The sequence below is a fragment of the Mustela erminea genome, chromosome 5 (genome assembly GCF_009829155.1).
Source record: "Mustela erminea isolate mMusErm1 chromosome 5, mMusErm1.Pri, whole genome shotgun sequence".
Taxonomy (NCBI): domain Eukaryota; kingdom Metazoa; phylum Chordata; class Mammalia; order Carnivora; family Mustelidae; genus Mustela; species Mustela erminea.
In genome coordinates this window covers 102,793,548-102,813,420 of record NC_045618.1, presented here as the reverse complement: position 1 = coordinate 102,813,420, position 19,873 = coordinate 102,793,548, and the positions used below count along the sequence as shown (strand labels likewise).

Below are 19,873 nucleotides of genomic sequence, written 5' to 3'. Positions count from 1 at the left end.
CCCCTGCTTGTGCTCCCTCTTTCTCTCTGTCAAATAAATAAATAAAATCTTAAAAAAAAAGTCTGTTCAGTGTATTTGGCCTGAGAAGCATTCATGCTGATAGCTCTCATAGAGCTCTTCTCTGCTCTTCAGAAAATATGTCAGATGAGTGCATGGAGAGGAGATAGACATGTAGATACACTCTGAAACTAGAGAAATAATTTCCTTGCTACAGCATTTCTCTTTTTTTCCAGTTATATGTTTATGAACGGTATTCACAGAGTATTATTGCCATGGTGCAAAAAATGACTTCTGTGTATCTCTTACACCCTGTGGGGTGTGAGCTTTCATTTTAGGTGTGGCTACGTCAGCAGGGTGATGTTGTATCACACTCAAATAATCTGTATTTAAAAGTATTCATGTCATTTATTATTTATATGTCATTCAACAGGCATAGATGTGCATCTCAATAATCAGTTGTATGGTGTAATTATAAGTTAGAAGTTTTGACAGCAAAAATACTTTAAACCAACTCTATTTTCAAAGGGAAAAGATAAATATATTGATACTCATCAAGCATTGTTCATAGACGTACTCCTATTTATCCTTTTGGGAAACTACTAATGTTAGTCCCAAATTATTTAAGCTGTTTTGCTGAAACCAGTCTCCAATCTGTGGTCAGAGCAGCATCTACTGAGTCCCTCGTACCAGCGTTATAGCTCAGAAGATGATTCTGAACGAATGCTTTAGTATGATGCCAAGAGAAAAAATGTGGCTCTGTTTCTGGATATGTTGAATAGCTTTCTTAGAACAAATTCCCTTTGATTAAAATGAAGAGTCCTGAATCTAAGTATCTAAAAGGAGTAAACAGCTCTGCTGCTTGTTCTACTTAGTTTTGGGAAACAGTATCAACCGTATAAAGTGACTGATCTGTGGGACTAGAGTGAAGGTTTTATTCTATGTTAATTTTATTAATGCACATTGTGGACATGAAGATGTAGAGAGCATCTTCACAAGGATAAGTTAATTTTACTGTATGATATCTTTTCTAAACCTTTAAATCTCTTTGCTTACCATGTTCACGTAGCCTGAGGAGAATTTTTTAAATAATAGGTCGGTGACTAGGTAGACCCTAACACTACGAGAGAAACATAGAATGTAGTTAGCCATCTGTGCTCCTGGTCTGTTAAAATCTGAGTTAATCTGATTGGTGCTGTACCACTGTCCAAAGAACATGCCCTTAAGTAGTCCTACCTTCTCAGAGCTTGACTTTTGCTTTTGTATATTAAATAAAAACCATTTCAAATGTTTCCTTGTGTAGTTTATGGTTAATGGCTGAGTCTCTGTTAATTCAGTTTCAGTAGCTAACTCTGGCTTGTGTGTAACCAGGACTCTAGGAGAAAAGGACTCTGCCTTTTCTCCCCCATATTTTTGAGGGAGGTCTATCCCACAGGTTTGGTAGAGAAAATACTTTTCCAACAGTTTGAAATTACTTTTTTTTTTTTGAATAGTGCCATTCCATGTTTCTCTGTTAATGAAATAATTGATGTTTTCCCTTGACACATAGTATTAAAGTTGTTAAGCATTTTAAACATGGAAGACTTAACTAGTATTTGCAGTAAAATCGAGAGAAGGATCCACTTTGAAAGTTCAGTTGATTATTAAAGGATTTGGTTAATCCATGCCAGTAGCTTCCCTTTACTTTCTTAAGTGTTCATGAATAAGCTTTATATTCATATTAAGAGAAAGCAATGTAAGATTCGGTAATGTCAGTTTCAGTATTGTGATTTTTAAATTGTATTTGGTACTGAAACTGTGAGGGAGTTCTGTTATTGCAGGCTGTACTTATTTAAAAAATGTTTCTGGCTATAACTTTTGGCATATATTATCTTAGATAAGAAACCCCTAGTTTAAATATTCAGATACTGGTAGGCTATGTGGTTCTCCCATCTTCCTTCGTATTCTTATAAAATCTCAAATTCCTGAAGTAATGTATATATGAAAGTATTAAAATACTGATTTTATATTATGGAACATACTAGTTCTCTGGTCTGAAGATCCCAAACAGCACCAGTAATTGTTTTAAAATTTTCCCCAGTGAAGTTAAAGTAGTTCATCAGCAGCAAGAAGAGTGTGAGACAAAAGAGAACTTTTGGCAATTACATGGTTATTCAAAAACAAAGTTTTGATGTGGTGACATTTACTTTATCTTGTGTGGAAGTGCCTGTGACCCTTGGTTCACCTTTGTGACTGCCAACAGCCAAGGGACTGCTGTATGTGGCACTGAAGCCACCGATGCCTGTTGAAACATCTTGTCTACAGTGCTGACTGCTCAACATTACAGTTGAAGACAAAAAGACATATTCTGTAGCATGGGGTGAGGTGAAGGAGTGAGAGAATTGGAGACTGTTAATCTGTGGATAAGTGCTTTCTTACATAAATGTGAAAGAGGGATTAAATTCATTGCATGTACTTCCTAGGGTTAAAAAAAAAAAAAAAAAAAAAGAATGTTCTAGGAACAGAGAAGCTATCTGACCCAGTGAATTCCTCTTATCTGAAAATGTTCCAGCAAATGCTGGCTAAACAAACACCTGTTGGGGATGATCCAGCATTGGGTGGGAGGTGACCAAATGAATCCTAGGATCGCTCACACTTTGTGTCTATGAAGTAGAAAAAACCATGGGAGGAAATGTGGGAGGAACAGAGGGTGAAAGTTACTTGATTTTAGCTTGGGTATTCAAACCAGTTTTTATGCTTATTACCATGTCATGTTCCACCGGTAGTTAAATATAGTAAAAGGAGGTAAAAGTGTGGTAAATAATAAAAGTAGGCAGTCAAATATTTTTCCATATGCTTGTTTCAGCATTACTTCCAGGTAAAATATTTCAGGGAAGCCAGCTCATTTCTAAAAAGGAAAATTGTATAGCAATTTTTTGATCTATAAGAGATGAGACACACAATCAGGATTTGTCAATAAAAACTTTAGGATTATCTGCACATAAACATTTACATTCGGGTTGGTGACACTAGTAAGTTTCATTTCCATACAAATTATGTTAAATAGCTCTTAAATTTCAGACATGGTCATATATATGTTATTTGAAATTCTTTTTTATCTAGATACAGATCTTGATAATGAATCTCTTGATGATAGATGTGCAGCTAGTTTGTCCCGAAACTCATGAAGATAATTATATTGCTGAAAAAAGTAAAGATACATTGAAATATATTGTAGAAATCTAGTTAGCAGAGTAGTCACAATACTAGTAGGAATCAGGAATCAAAAAATAATTGCTAAGTACAGTTCTACATCCTTTTGGATAAGGAAGTGTTTGCCTTATGAGAATATTTCCCTTTTAATAAAGTAGCATATAGTGTGAAGAAACTTGTTTAAAAATCAGAAGGTAACATGCAATACACACGAATGTTTTATAAATCTGTACAATCCTTTTACTGGCAGCAGCAAATTAAAATTAAAAATAATATGTGAAGGCATTCTTTTTGCTAATATATTTTCCTCTGGGGTATAAGTAGGGAGGACAGGGTACTTTCTATAGCAATTAACAATGGTATATTTCAAGAAAATCTATTTCTTAATTTATGGAAGCCCTAGATCGCTGCTTCTTGTGATGATACAATCCATTTGGATCAATGTTCATAGTAGTCAGTATTAAAAACACGAATCTTAACAGATAAGTGAAATAAAACTTTAAATAATTTATTTGGAGTTTTAATAGTTTCCTGGAGGATATTATTCTGCCAATAATCTCATTTTTTATAGTTATCGGGAAATTGAAATTGCCTCCTACTAGCTCTTATCAGCACAGAAATGGGAAAGCCTGTCTGCTACAGAGTGCTGAGGTGATCAGCAGACAACCCATATAATGTGGGCTCGATTTGCTCCAAAATTAAAGATGTAAAACACACAGTCAGGTATGTTTGAGCATTTGGTTTTGTTTCAGAGGGAGACCTGAAAGCTTCTTGAATTTGAAGGATCCCTGGATTTTGAGATAAGAAGGGGAATTCTGTTTTCAGAACCTGTACAGTGAAGTGGATCCTGTATGGATTGTTTTGAATGACCTGAGTTAAGCCCCAAGAATCAGACTGCTTGGTGAATTTGTCAGTTACTGTAATAATTCACATTCATGGCCCTTCCATAGACCCCTGACCCTGGGAAGATGGACTCAAGCCCAGGAAGCCCCTGAAGGCCAGGACTCTCGTGCCTGATCTTCTGATTTAGTCCTAATGCTGAGACAGTGTACTTGGGAAAGGAAGGCAAATTGGCTTTACAAATCTAGAAATAAAGTGAAATCTGCAGGATCTTTCAGGAACATTAATACAAAATAATATCCTTGGAGCACTGCTACTGCAGAGATTTTTAAGTGTTAAGGGGAAAGTAAATGCGAAGTTGTCATTTTAGTTATTCACCGCAAAGGATAATTAGCATAGCTTTGTGGGGTTTTTTGTATTATAGTCATTCACTGGTCTTTGTTAACTATTTTGGTGATAGGAGAGGATGTTCACTAGATCTTTCTGGCCAAGAAACTACCAAGTTTATAGGAATACTTTCATTTGCAAAAGTTAAATAAATATTAAATTAAAAATTTCCCAATTTTTCCAGATAAGAGGATTCATTCTGAAACTGAATGGGCAAAAACTGAACAGTGGTAGATCCTGCAAGAGTAAACCGGAAAGGTCATATTTTTCATTAGCTTGTTAGAAACACGGTGAACTTCTTCAGACATTCAGGTTATATATAAATGTAAGTTTTGAGCAGGTGATATATGACTAACAGAATGCTTTGGGTTTTCATTGCCCTCTTGATGATGGGACTCCACTGTGTCTCTAACTGTCCCTAAACCAGGAACACACAGCCTCCTTACCTTGATCGTCTGTATCGCTCCAGACCCTCGCAGGTCTCTCAGGCTGTCGATGGCTTGCTCTGGTGACACTGTGTCAGACAGGTAGAGGAGGAGACAAGCGGCCACTAATGGAACACATTAGGAAAATAGTATATTATTAAATAATTAATGATAAGGTAGAGCATTGCATATTTAATTAGACTTCTGCTCGTGCAGAAGATGGAGTTGAGTGTCATTGTGCAAAGTGGATTAAAAGAGTTCTAGCGTATCTTTTTGACAGTTAAATTACGATTTTAAATGACTGTGGTTGAGTTGAAGTTTAAACTGGCTTCATTCTTTATTGAGCTCTATTTAATATACCGTAGAATTCATTCATTTAAAGTGCACCATTCGGTGGATTTTAGTGTATTCACAGATGGGTGCAGCCATCACCACAGTCCATTTTAGAACCTTTTCATCCCCTCAAAAAGAAACTCTGTCCCCTCTTGTCATCATCCCCCTGCCCCCGTCACCCTGCCCTAAGCAGCCATTAATCTGCTTCCTATGGGTTTGCCTAATCTAGATATCTTATATAAATGCAATCATATGTGTGCTTGTGTGACTGGCTTCTTAGGATAACGTTTTCAAGATGCAAACCTATTGTGACGTGTCACTACTTCTTTCATTTTTATGGATGCGTAATATCCCATTGTATGGATGTACATTTTGTTTATCCACTGTCAGTTGATGGGCATTTAGGCCGGCTCCATTTGTTGGCTCTTGTGAATAATGCTGCTATAAATGTTCACGTACAAGTTTGTGTGTAGACGTGCTTCCATTTGTTTTGGGCAGGACTTGCTGGGGCACATGGTGACTCTATGTTTAACTGTTTGAGGAAGTACTGCCAGACCGTTGTCCAAAGCAGCTGCACCATTTCACATTCTCTCCCGCAGTGTATGGAAGTTCCAATTTCTCCACATCCCTGTGGATTTTTTCCATTATTTGGATAATAGGCATCCTAATGGGTATTGAGGGGTATCGCTTTGTGGTTTTGATTTGCATTTCCATGATGACTCATGATGTTAGAAATCTTTTCATGTCCTTAATGGTCATTTGTATATTTTGTTCGGAGAAATATCTATTTAGATCCTTTGCCCATTTTTTAATTGGGTTGTCTTCTTATTATTGAGATGTAAGAATTCTTTATATATTCTAGGTAAGCCCCTTATCAGATATATGATTTGTAAATATTTTTTCCCATTCTGTGAATTCTTTTTATTTTGATAATTTCCTTAGAAGCATAGAAGTTTTTAATTTTGATACTGTCCAACATTAAAAGGATTAACTGTTACTCCAGTATGCCACTTTGTTAACTATTTTTCTTCCTAACACATTTTTTTAAAAAGTGAACAGTAATTGCATGAAGTAATTCACTTTGGTTTTCATACTTATGATGGATATTATTTAGAATTTGCTGTCAGTATCATAACACCTGCATAGAGAAAACATTGGAAAACAAAACAAAACACAAGAATGCAGGTGCTAAGACGTGTATATTATGTTTTGCAGAATCCTTCAAAACAAGGTCGAAAATACTTCCCATTCGCACTCTAGCTTTCTAGAGAAGACCAAATTAAGGTCCTTAAATAATTCCTAAGGTCTTAGCAGATTTATATATTATTTTGTCTCATTTTAATACAAAGTGAGCATATGGCCCAGAAACTGATACTTTTGCCTACTTTGAGGATAAAGAAAAATACCGAATAATGAAAACACATTTCTTACCAAGACAAGATCTCCCAAGTCCTCCATAACAGCTGAAAGGGAAGCACAGTTTTGAATATTGTGTTTTCCTTCTACCCCACCAATTAGAACTGAAGACCTGCTCTTTCTGCCCTCTCTTTCTAATAGTGCCTACTAGCACAGCGCCTGGCACACAGAGGTTAATAAGTTTTTAAAAAATTTTATTTGTTTATTTGACAGAGATCACAAGTAGGCAGAGAGGCAGGCAGAGAGAGAGGCGGGTGGGTGGGAAGCTGGCTCCCCGTTGAGCAGAGAGCCCGATGTGGGACTCAGTCCCAGGACCCTGAGATCATGACCTGATCTGAAGGCAGAGGTTTAACCCACTGAGCCACCCAGGTGCCCCAATAAGAATTTTTAAATTAACCAGGAGCAGGGTGTACTTATTTATTTGTTGGGAAGTATTCTAAACACCTCTAGTGGTCAATGCAGGCAGGGCCTTTTCATCGACCTCTTAAACACCAGGATCCACATCCGGGAAGTGGAATATGTTACTAAATAGAAATCGGTCTGTTTTGACCAACTGCCAGTTTATTTTCCTCTGTCTAAACAAAACCATGGTTATGGAACAAGTCCATATGATGACTTCTTTACCTAAAAAGAGTACAGAGGTGGCATGTAACAGAGGTTTGGAGGCTGGGTTCTAGAGCCCTGCTGTCTGGGGCTGAATGGTGAATCTGTCATTATGACATGCGTGAACCTAAGCAAGTGATTTAACCTCTCTGGGCCTCAGCCCTATCACCTAAAAAATGGTGATAGCCACAGTACCCGCATCATAGTTAGGACTGAATGAGGTAACTAAATTTGTAAAGGGCTTGCAACAGAGCTTGGCACAGAGTAAAAAGTCAATGCATGTTAGGTGCTCTAGTCTAGCCCTGTGAAGAAATCAGCAGTTCTGCAGAACTGGATTTTCCAGAAAAAAAAATCATGATTAAACCTCCAAGCAACAAAACCATTCATCCCAATTACTTTTGAAGATGCTTAAAATATGTGTTACACAATTCCTAACTTTTTAAGAGGGTTTATTGAACCTAAAGTAGTGCCGACAACTTCTCAGGACCATGAGTGAGCGTGGGGTACCGCAGATGAAGCCAGGAGAGGATGTGAGCCACAGACCAAGCAGATACTGGCTCCTAGAGTAGTCACAAGCTTGCTTTCTACAAAGTGTCCCGGATAGAGACCCATTTCAGAGATGAGGATCTACCATAGGAAGGTAGAGATGGGCACTTCAGTGTATCTCTGCACGGTGAGTACTTCCTCATACCTTTATCTTTCCTCTTCTGATTCCTGCTCATCCTTCAAAACCTAACTCAAATGGCCTTTTCTGAATTGCCTTTGTGCCCCATGGAAGCTCTCACTGCTCTCTGTGCCACCTTGTGTATACCTTGTGTGAGTCTGACTGCACCTACATGGTTGTGCCATTAGCATGGGCTCCTTGAGGGCGGGGAGTGGACCTCACAGTGCCTGTTTTGTATTCATAATGTGTGGTACACTGTAGGTGTTATGGGTTGAATTGTAGCCCCATAAAGGTGTGTTGAAGTCCTAATGCCCGGTACTGTGAAAGTGACCTTGTCTAGAAATAGGGTCTTTGCAGATGTAATTAAGTTAAGATGAGATCATAGGGGTAGACCCTAATGCAGTATAACTTGTGTCCTTTTTTTTTTTTTTTTTAAAGATTTATTTATTTATTTGTGAGAGAGAGAGCACAGGCAGTGGGGAGGAATAGAGGGAAAAGCAGACTCTCTGCTGAGTAGGGAGCCCAATGCAGGATTTGATCCCAGGACCCCAGGTTCATGACCTGAGCTGAAGGCAGACACTTAACTGACTGAGCCACCCAGGTCCCTGACTGGTATCCTTATAAGACGAAATGCCCCAGGAAGACACAGCAACACAGAGAGAATCCTGTGATGACAGAGGCAGAGATTGGAGTGATGCAGCTATGAACCAAGGAATGCTAAAGAGTGACGGCCACCACCAGAAGCTAGGAAGAGGCAAGGAAGGATTCTACCAGAGTCTCAGAGGGCATATGGTCCTGTTGACACCTTGATTTTGGACTTCTTCCTTCAGAACTGGGGGAGAGAAAATTTCTGTTGTCCTAAGCTACCCACTTTGTAACAACAGCACTAGGAAACAGCATAGTACAGTAGGCAAGCAGTTTCGCTGATTTTATAAAGGAACAAAAATGCACAGGGAGAATCAATGGGATAGCACCAGCAGTTAACAAAATGGTAGAAAAAATTTTACCAGACCCAGTTTCTGAGGGATAAACTGTAGAGCCATCTAGCAATGGAAGCACTCAAAGATGGCAGAATGGGTAGAAAATTAATCACTGTAGAACACCTTTAAAAGCTCTAAGATGATGAAAATTTCCAGTCAACAGATGCTTTATTTTATGGGAGCCAGAAGCATTCAACCTATGTAACCATCTTTCCATCCTGTTTGTATTCTATTCAAACATCAGACAACATTTGGTGTGCTAGAACCCACTCAAGTAAAATTCATTAAATTTCACTAATCTGAGCTAGTTTGATCTCTAGAAACTTTTCAGTAGAGGCTGTTCTCAAGGATGTATTAAAAAAAAAAAAAAGAGGAGCGCCTAGGTGGCTCAGTCATTAAGCATCTGCCTTCGGCTCAGGTCATGGTCCCAGTGTCCCGGGATCAAGCCCCACATCAGACTCCTAGCTCAGTGGGGAGCCTGCTTCTCCTTCTCCCATTACCCCTGCTTGTATTCCTTCTCTTTCTGTCTCTCTCGGTCAAATAAATAAAAAAAATCTTAAAAAACTAAAATTAAAATTAAAAAAAAATCTCAGAACTGATTTGAAAAATGGGTCCCCAAATTGAAAAATATTTTTTGCAAGCCACATGTAATTATCTAATGCTATTTTACTTAGACTTATTAGATAATTTAGAATAGACAACTTTGTTCTAAAATTTTGCTTTTATAATTAGTAAAGCAGTTAGTAATTGCTTATAATTGTAGATTACGCTTTTCTCTAGAGAAAGGCTGGAAACTGTAGTAGGATGGTGTCCAGTTCTCTGTACATTTGAGTTCACTTCAGTCACAGTGTGTGTCCCCAAAGCCCCGTGCACTGCTTTGTTCACCTTTGTAATGGGAACTGTGGGCACAGGGCCCCCCAGCTCTAGGTCTATGGAGAAGCCGGCTGGGCTTGCCCTTTCCCTTGGTGCCATGAGACTACCTGGTTATTTGGTATAGTCTGCATACTTTCTAGTTCAGAGCAATGACTTTAGAGCTTTTGAGGTATCAAACTATTTAATACTCTATCTTGTTCCAGGAAGGATTAAGCAGTTTATTAGGATACAAAAAGTACAAGAATCACAGAAACTCTGCTACGTGTCTCACTGCAGGCAGAGCATCTACTGCATTATCCACAACATCACTTCTAATCTTTGTATTGCTATTGTCTACTGCCGATTGGCACTCCCTTTTTCCTTTCTCCAAGCTACTTTTCTCCTCTCGCCTCCTTTTCCCCCCTCTTAGTTCATTTTATTTTGTTTTAAATTTCCATACCAGCAGCTTGTGCCACTGGTATGGAAATTAAATTAGCCATCGACAAACAATGAGAGTACCTCTTTTGGTCTGGTGGCAAATTGATATCATCAAATATAATTTTACAGTCATATTTTTAAGATTGCTCATTGCTTATGATTTCTTTGCTGATTTTTAAAAAACTGACCTTTTTTTCCCCCTCAAGATTTTTTATTTATTCATTTGAGAGAGAGAGAAAGCGAGCGGAGGGGAAGGTCAGAGGGACAGGGATAAGCAGACTCCCCATTGAGCAGGGAGCCTGATGCAGGGCTCGATCCCTGGGATCATGACCTGAGATGAAGGCAGATTCTTAACTACCTGAGCCACTTGGTGGCCCTCCATGCTGACTTTTTTTTTTTTTTTTTTTGGTGGTTAGAAGCAACTAACCCACTGAAAGGCTGACCAGTGAATGAGTAAGGGTATCATAAGAATGATGCCCCATCTTTTTTGGAAGGAAGAGGGACCAAAAATTATAAGTAATGCTCTAAGGCAAAAAGAAAGAATAAAAAGCCTGTAAATCTGTTCTAAAAATTTCCAAATCTACTCCTCTATTGTCCTTACCCTTCAAAAGGACTAATGGCAAATATCAGAGTGCTTGCCCTATAGTAGACATTATACGAGTACCTGTCATGCTTTATTTCCTTTTGATCCTTTCACCAAACTGTAAGGTAGGTAATAAGTGAATAAGGATGCAATAACTAGAAAAATCTTTCTGACTGGGGCATTTCTCATGTTATTTATGGAGAAAAGAATAACATACTGTATTAAGGTTTTTCGGTTATTTTTAAGGCAGATTGCAAGCTCCTCCATTATTTCACAGCAGCGGGCTATGTCAGGAGTCCCTCCATCTGGAATTGGATGATGATGAGTGATAAATCCATACTGATGGTAGAGGTCCAAAAGGTTTGGGACTCTGTATTTTGACAGTTCTCCTCTGGTGCAGAAAACAAATATGTCTTGTATACCATAGCTCTTTAGTTCTTCTGCCAATAAACCAAGATACGGATACACATGTACAAAATATTACAAATTTAAATACAGTCAAGACAGAGGATGTGTTGTTAAATTTCTTAAGCCAAATTAAGTAAATAACAAATGATAATCTAAAAATTTGAAAGACTTATTAATAACTAAAACAATATTGATCTGTCTTCAAAGAAGGGTAAAAATCAAGTCACTAAGCACAAAATAGAAATTGGAAAACCTGGACCAAAAGGTGATTAAAATTAATCACCTTAATAAAATCATACTATAATATAATAATGATCCTAATTATATTATATTATAATAGGATGATAGCATTATAATATAGTGATTATATTATCATAATAATTATATGATATTTATAGTATTATAATGACTTAATAATTCAAAATGTTTTAAACTGAATTTTAAGATGAGCCAAGTATATTGCTGTTCTTGAAAAAAATCTTTTTTTTCCATATGGCTTTAAAAATGAATTTTAAAATCTGCTATTTCAAAATAAACTCTTGTGAAAAAACAAAAGTATGTTTCTCTCCCATTGTCTTCTCCCAAAATCCATGTTTGCTATTTTCCTCCCTCTGCTGTTTTGTTTTACCCTAAGCACTGTATGTAAAATCTCCTGCATGCCCAGGCTGCCTGAGCTCATGCTCTCCTTTATATTTGCATGGTGTCTTGCCACCATGCATTTCATTTTATGGACTAGATCTCTAGGAAATAAAACGTTAACTATGCTAGAATTTCTAGGTGACTTAGCTAATTTCACTATAATGAATATGAACAAAGCAATAGTACTATAGGTCATTCTATACACTAAAACATTCTCACGGCAATATTCACTCTAGAGTCTTATGTTCAAAATGAATAACTAATTCTGGCTGATCTCAGCCTCCTCTCTCTCCCTGCTAAATCCAGGGTCTAATTTAATGAAGCGTCTTTTATCATGAACCTCCAGATTTGTACTTGAAATGTGGCTAGTCCAAATTGAGATGTATCCTAAGTGTAAAATCCATGTCTGATCTCAAAGATCAAGTACAAAAAAATCTGTATCTCATTAATAATTTATTTTAGGTTTAAAACCATCAAAATGAAACTATTTAGGCTCTGTTAGGCTAAATAAAATATATCAAGTTAATTTCATCTGTTTTTACTTTTTTAATATGGCAGCTAGAAAATGTAAAGTTACACACGTGGCTTCTATCTGTGACTCTGGACAGTGCTGCTTTATTTTATTTTATTTTATTTTTTATAATAATACTATTATGTTTTCATACTTCTAAAAGAATTAAAACTGAAGTCTGCATACTTCATTTTTAAGGGTAGGTGATTTTCTGACTCTTGCACACAATGGGTAATTTCTATTACACAGTGGTTTTCAAACTTTCCTAGAAAGAACTCTGAGGAGGGAAATATAGGGGTTGATGCAGGGAGAGTCTAGGTCTCTCTCACCAGACTGTCATCTTTTATACTTTGGATTCCATTTAAGATCTCACTGGAAAACAAAAGGTTTGGTAAAATATTGGAAACCCCGTTTAGAGAAGATACTAAATGAATAGGGCTTTCCAAAATGTGCAAAACTGGTTCTTGAGCCAGTGATTTTCATTATAGTTTGCTTATGACCTAAATGTTCTCCAAATAAAAACTCCCTACCATGGCAGGTATATCTAAATCAGAGAATCTTTACAAGTAATTCAAAAGTCAACTAATCTTTTAGCCTCTGTAAGTCTTTTTTGGTAGGGAAGGAATAAATCAGAGAAAGCAAATTAATAAATTGATATCCCAAAATAGCCAGGAAAAAACTTTAAGATTTAAAAAATTTATACCGGTCAGAATCAAGATGTGTATGTGTGTGTGTGTGTGTGTGTGTGAGAGAGAGAGAGAGAGAGAGAGAGAGAGAGAGATTATGTGTGTACGTGTGCACGTGCATGTGTTTATTTATATTTATTTTGGTATATTATGGGGACATTGGTAGGACTATTAGCCTTGAGATATTCCAGGCCAACAGGATAAAATGTTTTGAAAATCCAAGTTTTTTAGTTCCATGGAATATGTAAATTCCAAATTGGGGTGGGTTATCAGGATATTTGTGGGGTGAATCCTTGAGCCCGGGAAGAGCAGACCCTATTCCATCTTTCCCACCCAGATGCTAGCTCTCTAAATTTCCTACCCAGGATGGACAATTTCAGTACTACCTCTGGCTTAGGTTTAATTTCTACCATCACAATCATGTCTGTAAAGGACAATATGTTAAAAGATCTGGGCAGCGAAATGGAAATTTTCTATTTACATACTTTCCTCCCTCTAACTTACACATTTTAAACTCAAATGCAATTTCTATGTGTAACTACAATAATCAGTGAAAAGTGATGCTGTATTTAGTAAATGAGGAGTTAGTTCTCTGTGCCCTTTGCAAATATCTTTGTGTGTCAGAATAAGTCTACAGTTTGAAATTATGAAATAACAAACATATATTTTGTATACTGAACAGAGACTAGCGTTTGTTCTTTTTGACAAAGAGATTTTCAGTGTTATTAAGGAAAAATAATTAATATGGTTGTTTAATGTTATACCTACCTGTGTCTTTTTGGATATTTCTTCTAACATTTTTAAATTTACAACCTATAAGCAGTAATAAGGCAAGTGAAAAAGTCAGTTTTTGCTCACATATAACAAATATATTTAAACACATACACAGTTACTTTACAAGGTCATACCTCTATGATCATTTATATGTTTCAATTTCATTTTGAGTGTGGATTTCAATTTCTTATATTCCTAGGAATATAATTGAAGGGATTCATAGACCCCAGGTGAAGGAGCTCCTAATCCATAGAGTCTTTTTTCTGTGTCCTTTCTGTAATAAATACCTGCCAGTTGCCCTCAGCCTCACCTTGTACCCCAATGCTGAAGTTTTTTTTAAGATAGGTAATCAGAAATGCAGAACTGTGAATGGGTCTGGAAGGGTTGAAGAGTGATTTCTGTTCTTTTAGCTAGAGCCCACATGAGGGCATCCTAAAGTGAGTTCTCCAGGTTGATGATCTAGGAAATTCTCTTCTTGCTCAGTACAATGATGTATTAGCTAATTAACAGATTATCTTAAGTATCAATAGAAGCCAACTGTAGTGTTACCTACCTGGAAGAGCACATAAACCAAGAAACTGAGAACAATTCACTTGTGACAGGGGTAGCCTGAAAAGAATAAAACTTTAAGTTTACTTCAGTTTTTAAAAAGTTGTAAGTGGAAACTCAGTTCAAGAAATGCGTGCTTGGCATGGAATAAGGGTGTTTTAAAGTTTTACTGTAGTTACAAAACAAAAATGCGTATGCAAATATAATAGTATAAAACATATTTAAGTTACCCTGTGGTATGTTATCTGACATATTTTGCGTTAGTAATCTTGGGGAATTGTCTAGAAAATGACCTTCTGATGATTTCATCCTCAGCATTCATTCTCCATTACTATTTAAAGATTTCTTTGTAGGACTTCCTTAAACAGATATAATTTCATGTGATAAAAATTGCAGGTCATTCCTTGTTGTAATGGATTTTGGTTCAAATAAAATAATTTCAAAATCATATTCCCAGTTTTCAGTACTCAGGGACAAAGCAGATAAAGGCTAGCTTGGTCTATAAGACAGAAGATGAATTTAGAGGAAAACAGGGGGCATTGTATAAATACCATGTAACTTTGAAAATTAGATGAGTTTTTGAGTTTTAAAGGGGGTTGTGTAAGGGGAAATGAAAGATAATTGCTATTTGATGACAGAACAAAAGGAACTTTGGAGGTAACACACTCTTTTTCTCTTCCTATAGTTGGAAATGGTGTTTTCTTAGAGAGATTATTACATTTACAGGGATGAGAGAAAGCATTGATTGTTGTAGAGATTCTGGTGTAATAAGTCACTGCCAAAATTTGGAAGTTGATTCTATATAGAAACATTTGTTTTTGCTATTGTATCTATGGTAACATGGCATTTATCTTAGGCAGGGTCTGCTAATAGATGCATTATTGTGGCAAGTAGTTCTAGGATTTGACTAAATGATAAACAATTAAATATCTCATCCTATGTTCGGTATATTGTTCTTTTGTCATAAAAGAATAAGTAGGTTTGGGTACTAAATTGCAGATATGTGGATCCTGTCTCAAGTCCTTACTTGTTTCTACTATGGTTTTCTGAATGCATGAAGAATTCACTTCCTCCTCTGCCCATCCCCCATCCAAAAGAAAAGTCTTCTTCTATCATAGACAGTAAATAAATCATGGAGTTAGAGGATCCCTTAAAGATCAGAATTACCCAATCCTCAGAAGAGAATCACTAAATATTTTCAAAATGTGGACCACATTATCTACACGGACTGTGATCAAATAATCAAATAATTTAGCTCATCATTGATCAGAAATGATCATTGATCAGAACATACCATGATATCTGAATTGGAGTCTGTTCATCTTCAATAGGCTCTTCGTCTGATGAGTCAAACTCGCTTGTTTGCAATGAACTAGGCTTCAAAAGAAATCAGTTATGTTAAATAACTGTAAAGAAGAATACGTATGTATAAGCTGATCCTTGCTTAAACACACACTGACTGCATATTTGCAATTTATTCAACTTGGAATATCAGAATGATCAGCGATATAAATACTAAATTACTGAGTTTACCATCCTATTAATAATTATAGTGTTCTGTGGTGGAAAGAGAGTTGGACTGGGAAAAACCAGGATCCTGTTTTTGGCTCTGCCACTTACTGTATAATCTCGGACAAACAACCTCAGTTTATTCTGGGTCTCCGTTTTCTACAACTATAAAGTGAGGAGACCTATTCGTTAATTCACAAACATTTCTTAAACACCTTCATTTTCCAAGTGGAGATGCAAAGATCCATAAAATAAAAAGTTTCAGTACAGTTGGAGAGGTGTGTGCATAGATTAGAAAAGAAAGTCATAAGTGCTAAAATGGAAGCATAAACTATGCATTTTATTTTTAAAGATTTTTTTTTTCATTTGATGGGGAGGAGGGAAAGAGAGAGCACAAACACAAGCAGGGGGAGCAGCAGGCAAAGGGAGAGGGAGAAGCAGATTCCCTGCTGAGCAAAGAGCCTGATGTGGGGCACCATCATGACCTGAGCCAAAGACAGATGCTTAACCAACTGAGTGACTGCTTAGAGAGGTGGAGAAATCTTCAGAGGGGATAAATTAGCTGGGTTTTGAAGGACAAGCAGGAAGTTTTTAGGCAGATAAGGAAGAAGTTAAGGCAATAAAGGCAAAAGGAGAAAAAACTTGTTTTAAGGAACTGTGACATTGGAGCAGAGGTGATGAAGCCAGATAAGTAGTTTTAACTAGCCCTATCTCTCAAAAAACAACCCCAATATGGCCTAGTAGTTTGGTTAATGGGGGGGGGGGTGGACGGGTAGAATATCATGCCCTCAACTGTGTGAATTACGGACTAGAGAGATTGAGATGGAGTTTGTGTAACGATCTAAGGAGTTGGAACTCAATCCTGTAGGCATAATTTCTACGTAAGAGTCAGTAGTTTAATAGGCCAAAAAAAAAAAAAAAAGACACCTTTCTTCTTATTTCCAACTTGGAACCACTGAGAGATAAAACAGTGGAGAGGCAAATGGAGATCAGTATGTAAGTTTTATTACTGAGTGTCAAAGGGAGGATGTGGCTTTAAAAGTCCAGTGGGCCTGTCAGCTCTTCACTCCAGAATTGGACTTACCTACCCAGTCAGAAGCAGCAATGAACAACCCACTGCAGAGAGAAGGGAAGAAAGGGTCCAGCTATTTTGTTCAGCTCCTCCTAGTCTGGGGGATCAGATCTCTCACTCTGTCCCTTCAGGGAACAAGCGGGAAAAGAGGCCGGGAGTGAAGGACGGCTGACGCCCCTCCACAAGGAAACAAGGGGATTAGCAAGAGTAACCAGCTAGTGTGCTTTCTAGCTCTGAATCTATACTCTATAACGGTCTTGTTACTACAAGATCACATTGCAGAGCCATTTAGGCTATGGATGTGAGTTGCTTTGGATCTCTTTGCGTTATTATTATTATCAACTCAAATGAAGGACCTTTAATGTTCCATAGGTTGTCAACCCTGGTGACAGGTGATCGAGTCAGGTGGGACCTCGGCTCCTTGCGTTTGTTTTTCCTTTCCCTTTAGCAGTTTTGACGATTCAAGATTTTCAGAGTGTGGCTCCTTCACTAGGCTCTTCCAGCCAGGTTAACAAATCCTAACAGAGTCAGACGTTTCTGCTCCCCCGGGTCCAGAGATTCTGAACCCCAGAAAGGCGCGCAGTGCCAGTTGGCCCCGGGAGATGGTGACGCGCCCACCAACGGGGGTTGGCAAAGGTCTTTCCTCGAGTTTTCCCCGTCTGCGGTGAGGACCGCTCACCAGAGGCGCGCGGGGCATCCCCGGACATCCTTTGGGGCTGGGTATGAGGCAGACTGATAAGACCGAGACCCCTCAGCTCTCCAAGCCTCAGTTTCTTCCGTAAAACCGGATTCAGCCCTCTCTGGCAGGGCTGTCGCGAGGCTTAGGAGACTCGGCAGGCGGCAGTACCCAGCCGGTGCACAACAGGTGCACAGCGAATGTCTGTCGTCCCCACGTCCGCCACCGACCCTGTTCCTTCTCAGTCATCGCTCTCCCCCGTCCAGGGAAGCGCCACCTCCCCGACCCAGGACGGTTACAGGGCGAGTCAGGCCGCGACCAGGCCTGGGCTGTCCCCAGGACCGAGAACTGGCCTCGGGGCCGCTTCCGTCCCTGCGGCATCGCTCGTCCAAGCCTCCGCCCGACTCACCGGTTTCATCGCTGGCAGCCCAGCGTCCTGACCTGCGGCCGCCTCTCGCCAGCAGCACCGGCGTCCCAGCGAGCGCCCCGCGCGAGCCCGCCCCTTCGCTCAGCTCATTGGTAGATCCTTCTGGGAGGTGGAGCGAGGCGCCTTCTAGGAGCCAATCAGACCCTCTCCCTGTTTTATCCTCCGCCCCCGAGTGCCTGGGCTCGGCCTTTAACCGCCCATTGGTTTCTAGGGGCCTTTGAAAGACGCGCGGCTGGAGGGCGCTATTGAACGTTGATTGGCTGGGAGGGCGCCCTCCCCTCCCCCCCCCGCAGTGGGGAGCCGGGAGAGGGCGGGAAGCCAGAGCGAAGAAAGCATCTGAAGGCAGCCCCAACCCTTTGGGGACGCTGGAAAGGCTTACTTTCTCATGACAGGATTCCTGAGTGGTACCAGGTTAGGGTATTTCTTTTCTTAAATTTTTAAAAATCTTAAGGGTTTAGGGGGGGAGCACTGTCTTGGAGCATCTTATGAAAACACTCCATTCCCCATAGACTTTATACTTATGGTCCCGTCTAGTCATATAAGTACGATGGACAGGACTAAAAATTCAAAATACAAACATAACTTGTATGTTTGGTATTCTGGGTTCTAAACTATGCTAGAATCTAGACAAATTAGCTTGTAGATCTACTTTCGTGTTCAGTAAATGTGAATGCAATGGTATTGTGAGAAAGGAAGATAAGTCTCCAGATGATTTTTCGTGCTAGTGTTTTTACATAATCAGCTACAATCTTGAAAAGCTGTGGTTGATTATCCTCTCCCCCACTCTTCCGTCCCCATTTAGCTGGCCAGGAGAAGGAAGTCATCGGGACCCATATTACCTGCACATCTGCAGAATGTGTGGAAATTTCAGCTCCCTGACTCATGTTGTGAAAACCAGTGGGTGGAGAGCTAATAAGAGGAATTCTCTAGTAAAGAAGAAAGCATAGTTTGACTTGGAGTCTGTATTAGTCAGGATTCTCCAGAGAAAGAGCACCAAGAGGACAGACAGAAAGAGATTTATTTTAAGGAAGTGGATCTCCCAGTTGTGAAAGTTTGGCAAGTCTGCAAAGTCTGACAGAGTTGTCTATGGGGTTGGAGCTTCAGGAAGGAGGTGCAGCTGAAGTTCAAAGGCAGTCTGCTTTAGAACCAGGACTAACAGATTTTGCAGATGAAGCTGAAAGGCAGATTGCTGCAGATGCTCTCTTGTCTTTTGTTCTATTCAGACCTTCAACTGATTGAACGTGGCCCACCCACATTATAGAGGGCAGTCTGCTTCACTCAGGGACCCCCAATTTAAATATTAATCTCATCCAAAAACACCTTCACAGAAACATAAAAAATAATGTTTGACCAAATATCTGGGTGCAATAGCCCAGCCAAGTTGACACATAAAATTAGCCATCATAGACATGTTGGATTTGATTGACTGACTGATACATTCATTCAGAGAATATTTATTGAGCACCACTTGGGTCCTATATACTATTCAAGATGCTGGGAGTGAACTGGAATGAATTAACCAATATCTCTGCCTTTATGGGACTCACATGTTATAGGTGAAGAGAGTTAGGTAGTGATAGGTGCTGTGAAGAAAAATTAAAATAAGCAGAGCCTGATGAAGATGCTATTCTAGATAGAAAAGTGAAGGAAGGCATCTTTCGAGGAGATGTCATTTGAGACATCCAAATGAAAAGTGAGTGAACCATTTGTGGAAAAGTTTTCTGTCTGTCTAAAAAGTCTGTCAAAAAAGGAGGCGCAAAGGTCCTGAGGTAGGAATGTGTTAGGTATATTCCCGAAACATCAAGGAGGCCAGTTTGGAAGAAAATGAATGAGGCAGAAAGTGGTAGGAAATAAAGCAGGGGATTGCGGGAGGCTTAAGAGCTTCTTTTCTAAAGGATTCAAGAAAGAGTCC

At 38.8% G+C, this 19,873-nt stretch overlaps 1 protein-coding gene across 1 annotated transcript; it reads right to left on the bottom strand.

The window, feature by feature from the left end:
- Positions 1-2,945: 2,945 nt before the first annotated feature.
- On the bottom strand, positions 2,946-18,048 carry CDKN3 (cyclin dependent kinase inhibitor 3). The gene is made up of 8 exons (XM_032344265.1): positions 17,944-18,048; positions 15,572-15,654; positions 14,282-14,337; positions 13,723-13,767; positions 10,928-11,150; positions 6,606-6,637; positions 4,863-4,966; positions 2,946-3,178 (listed from the first exon to the last, which is right to left on the bottom strand). Exons 1-8 carry the CDS (start codon positions 17,950-17,952, stop codon positions 3,092-3,094), a joined length of 639 nt encoding a protein of 212 aa, XP_032200156.1. The 5' UTR covers positions 17,953-18,048; the 3' UTR covers positions 2,946-3,091.
- Positions 18,049-19,873: the final 1,825 nt, after the last annotated feature.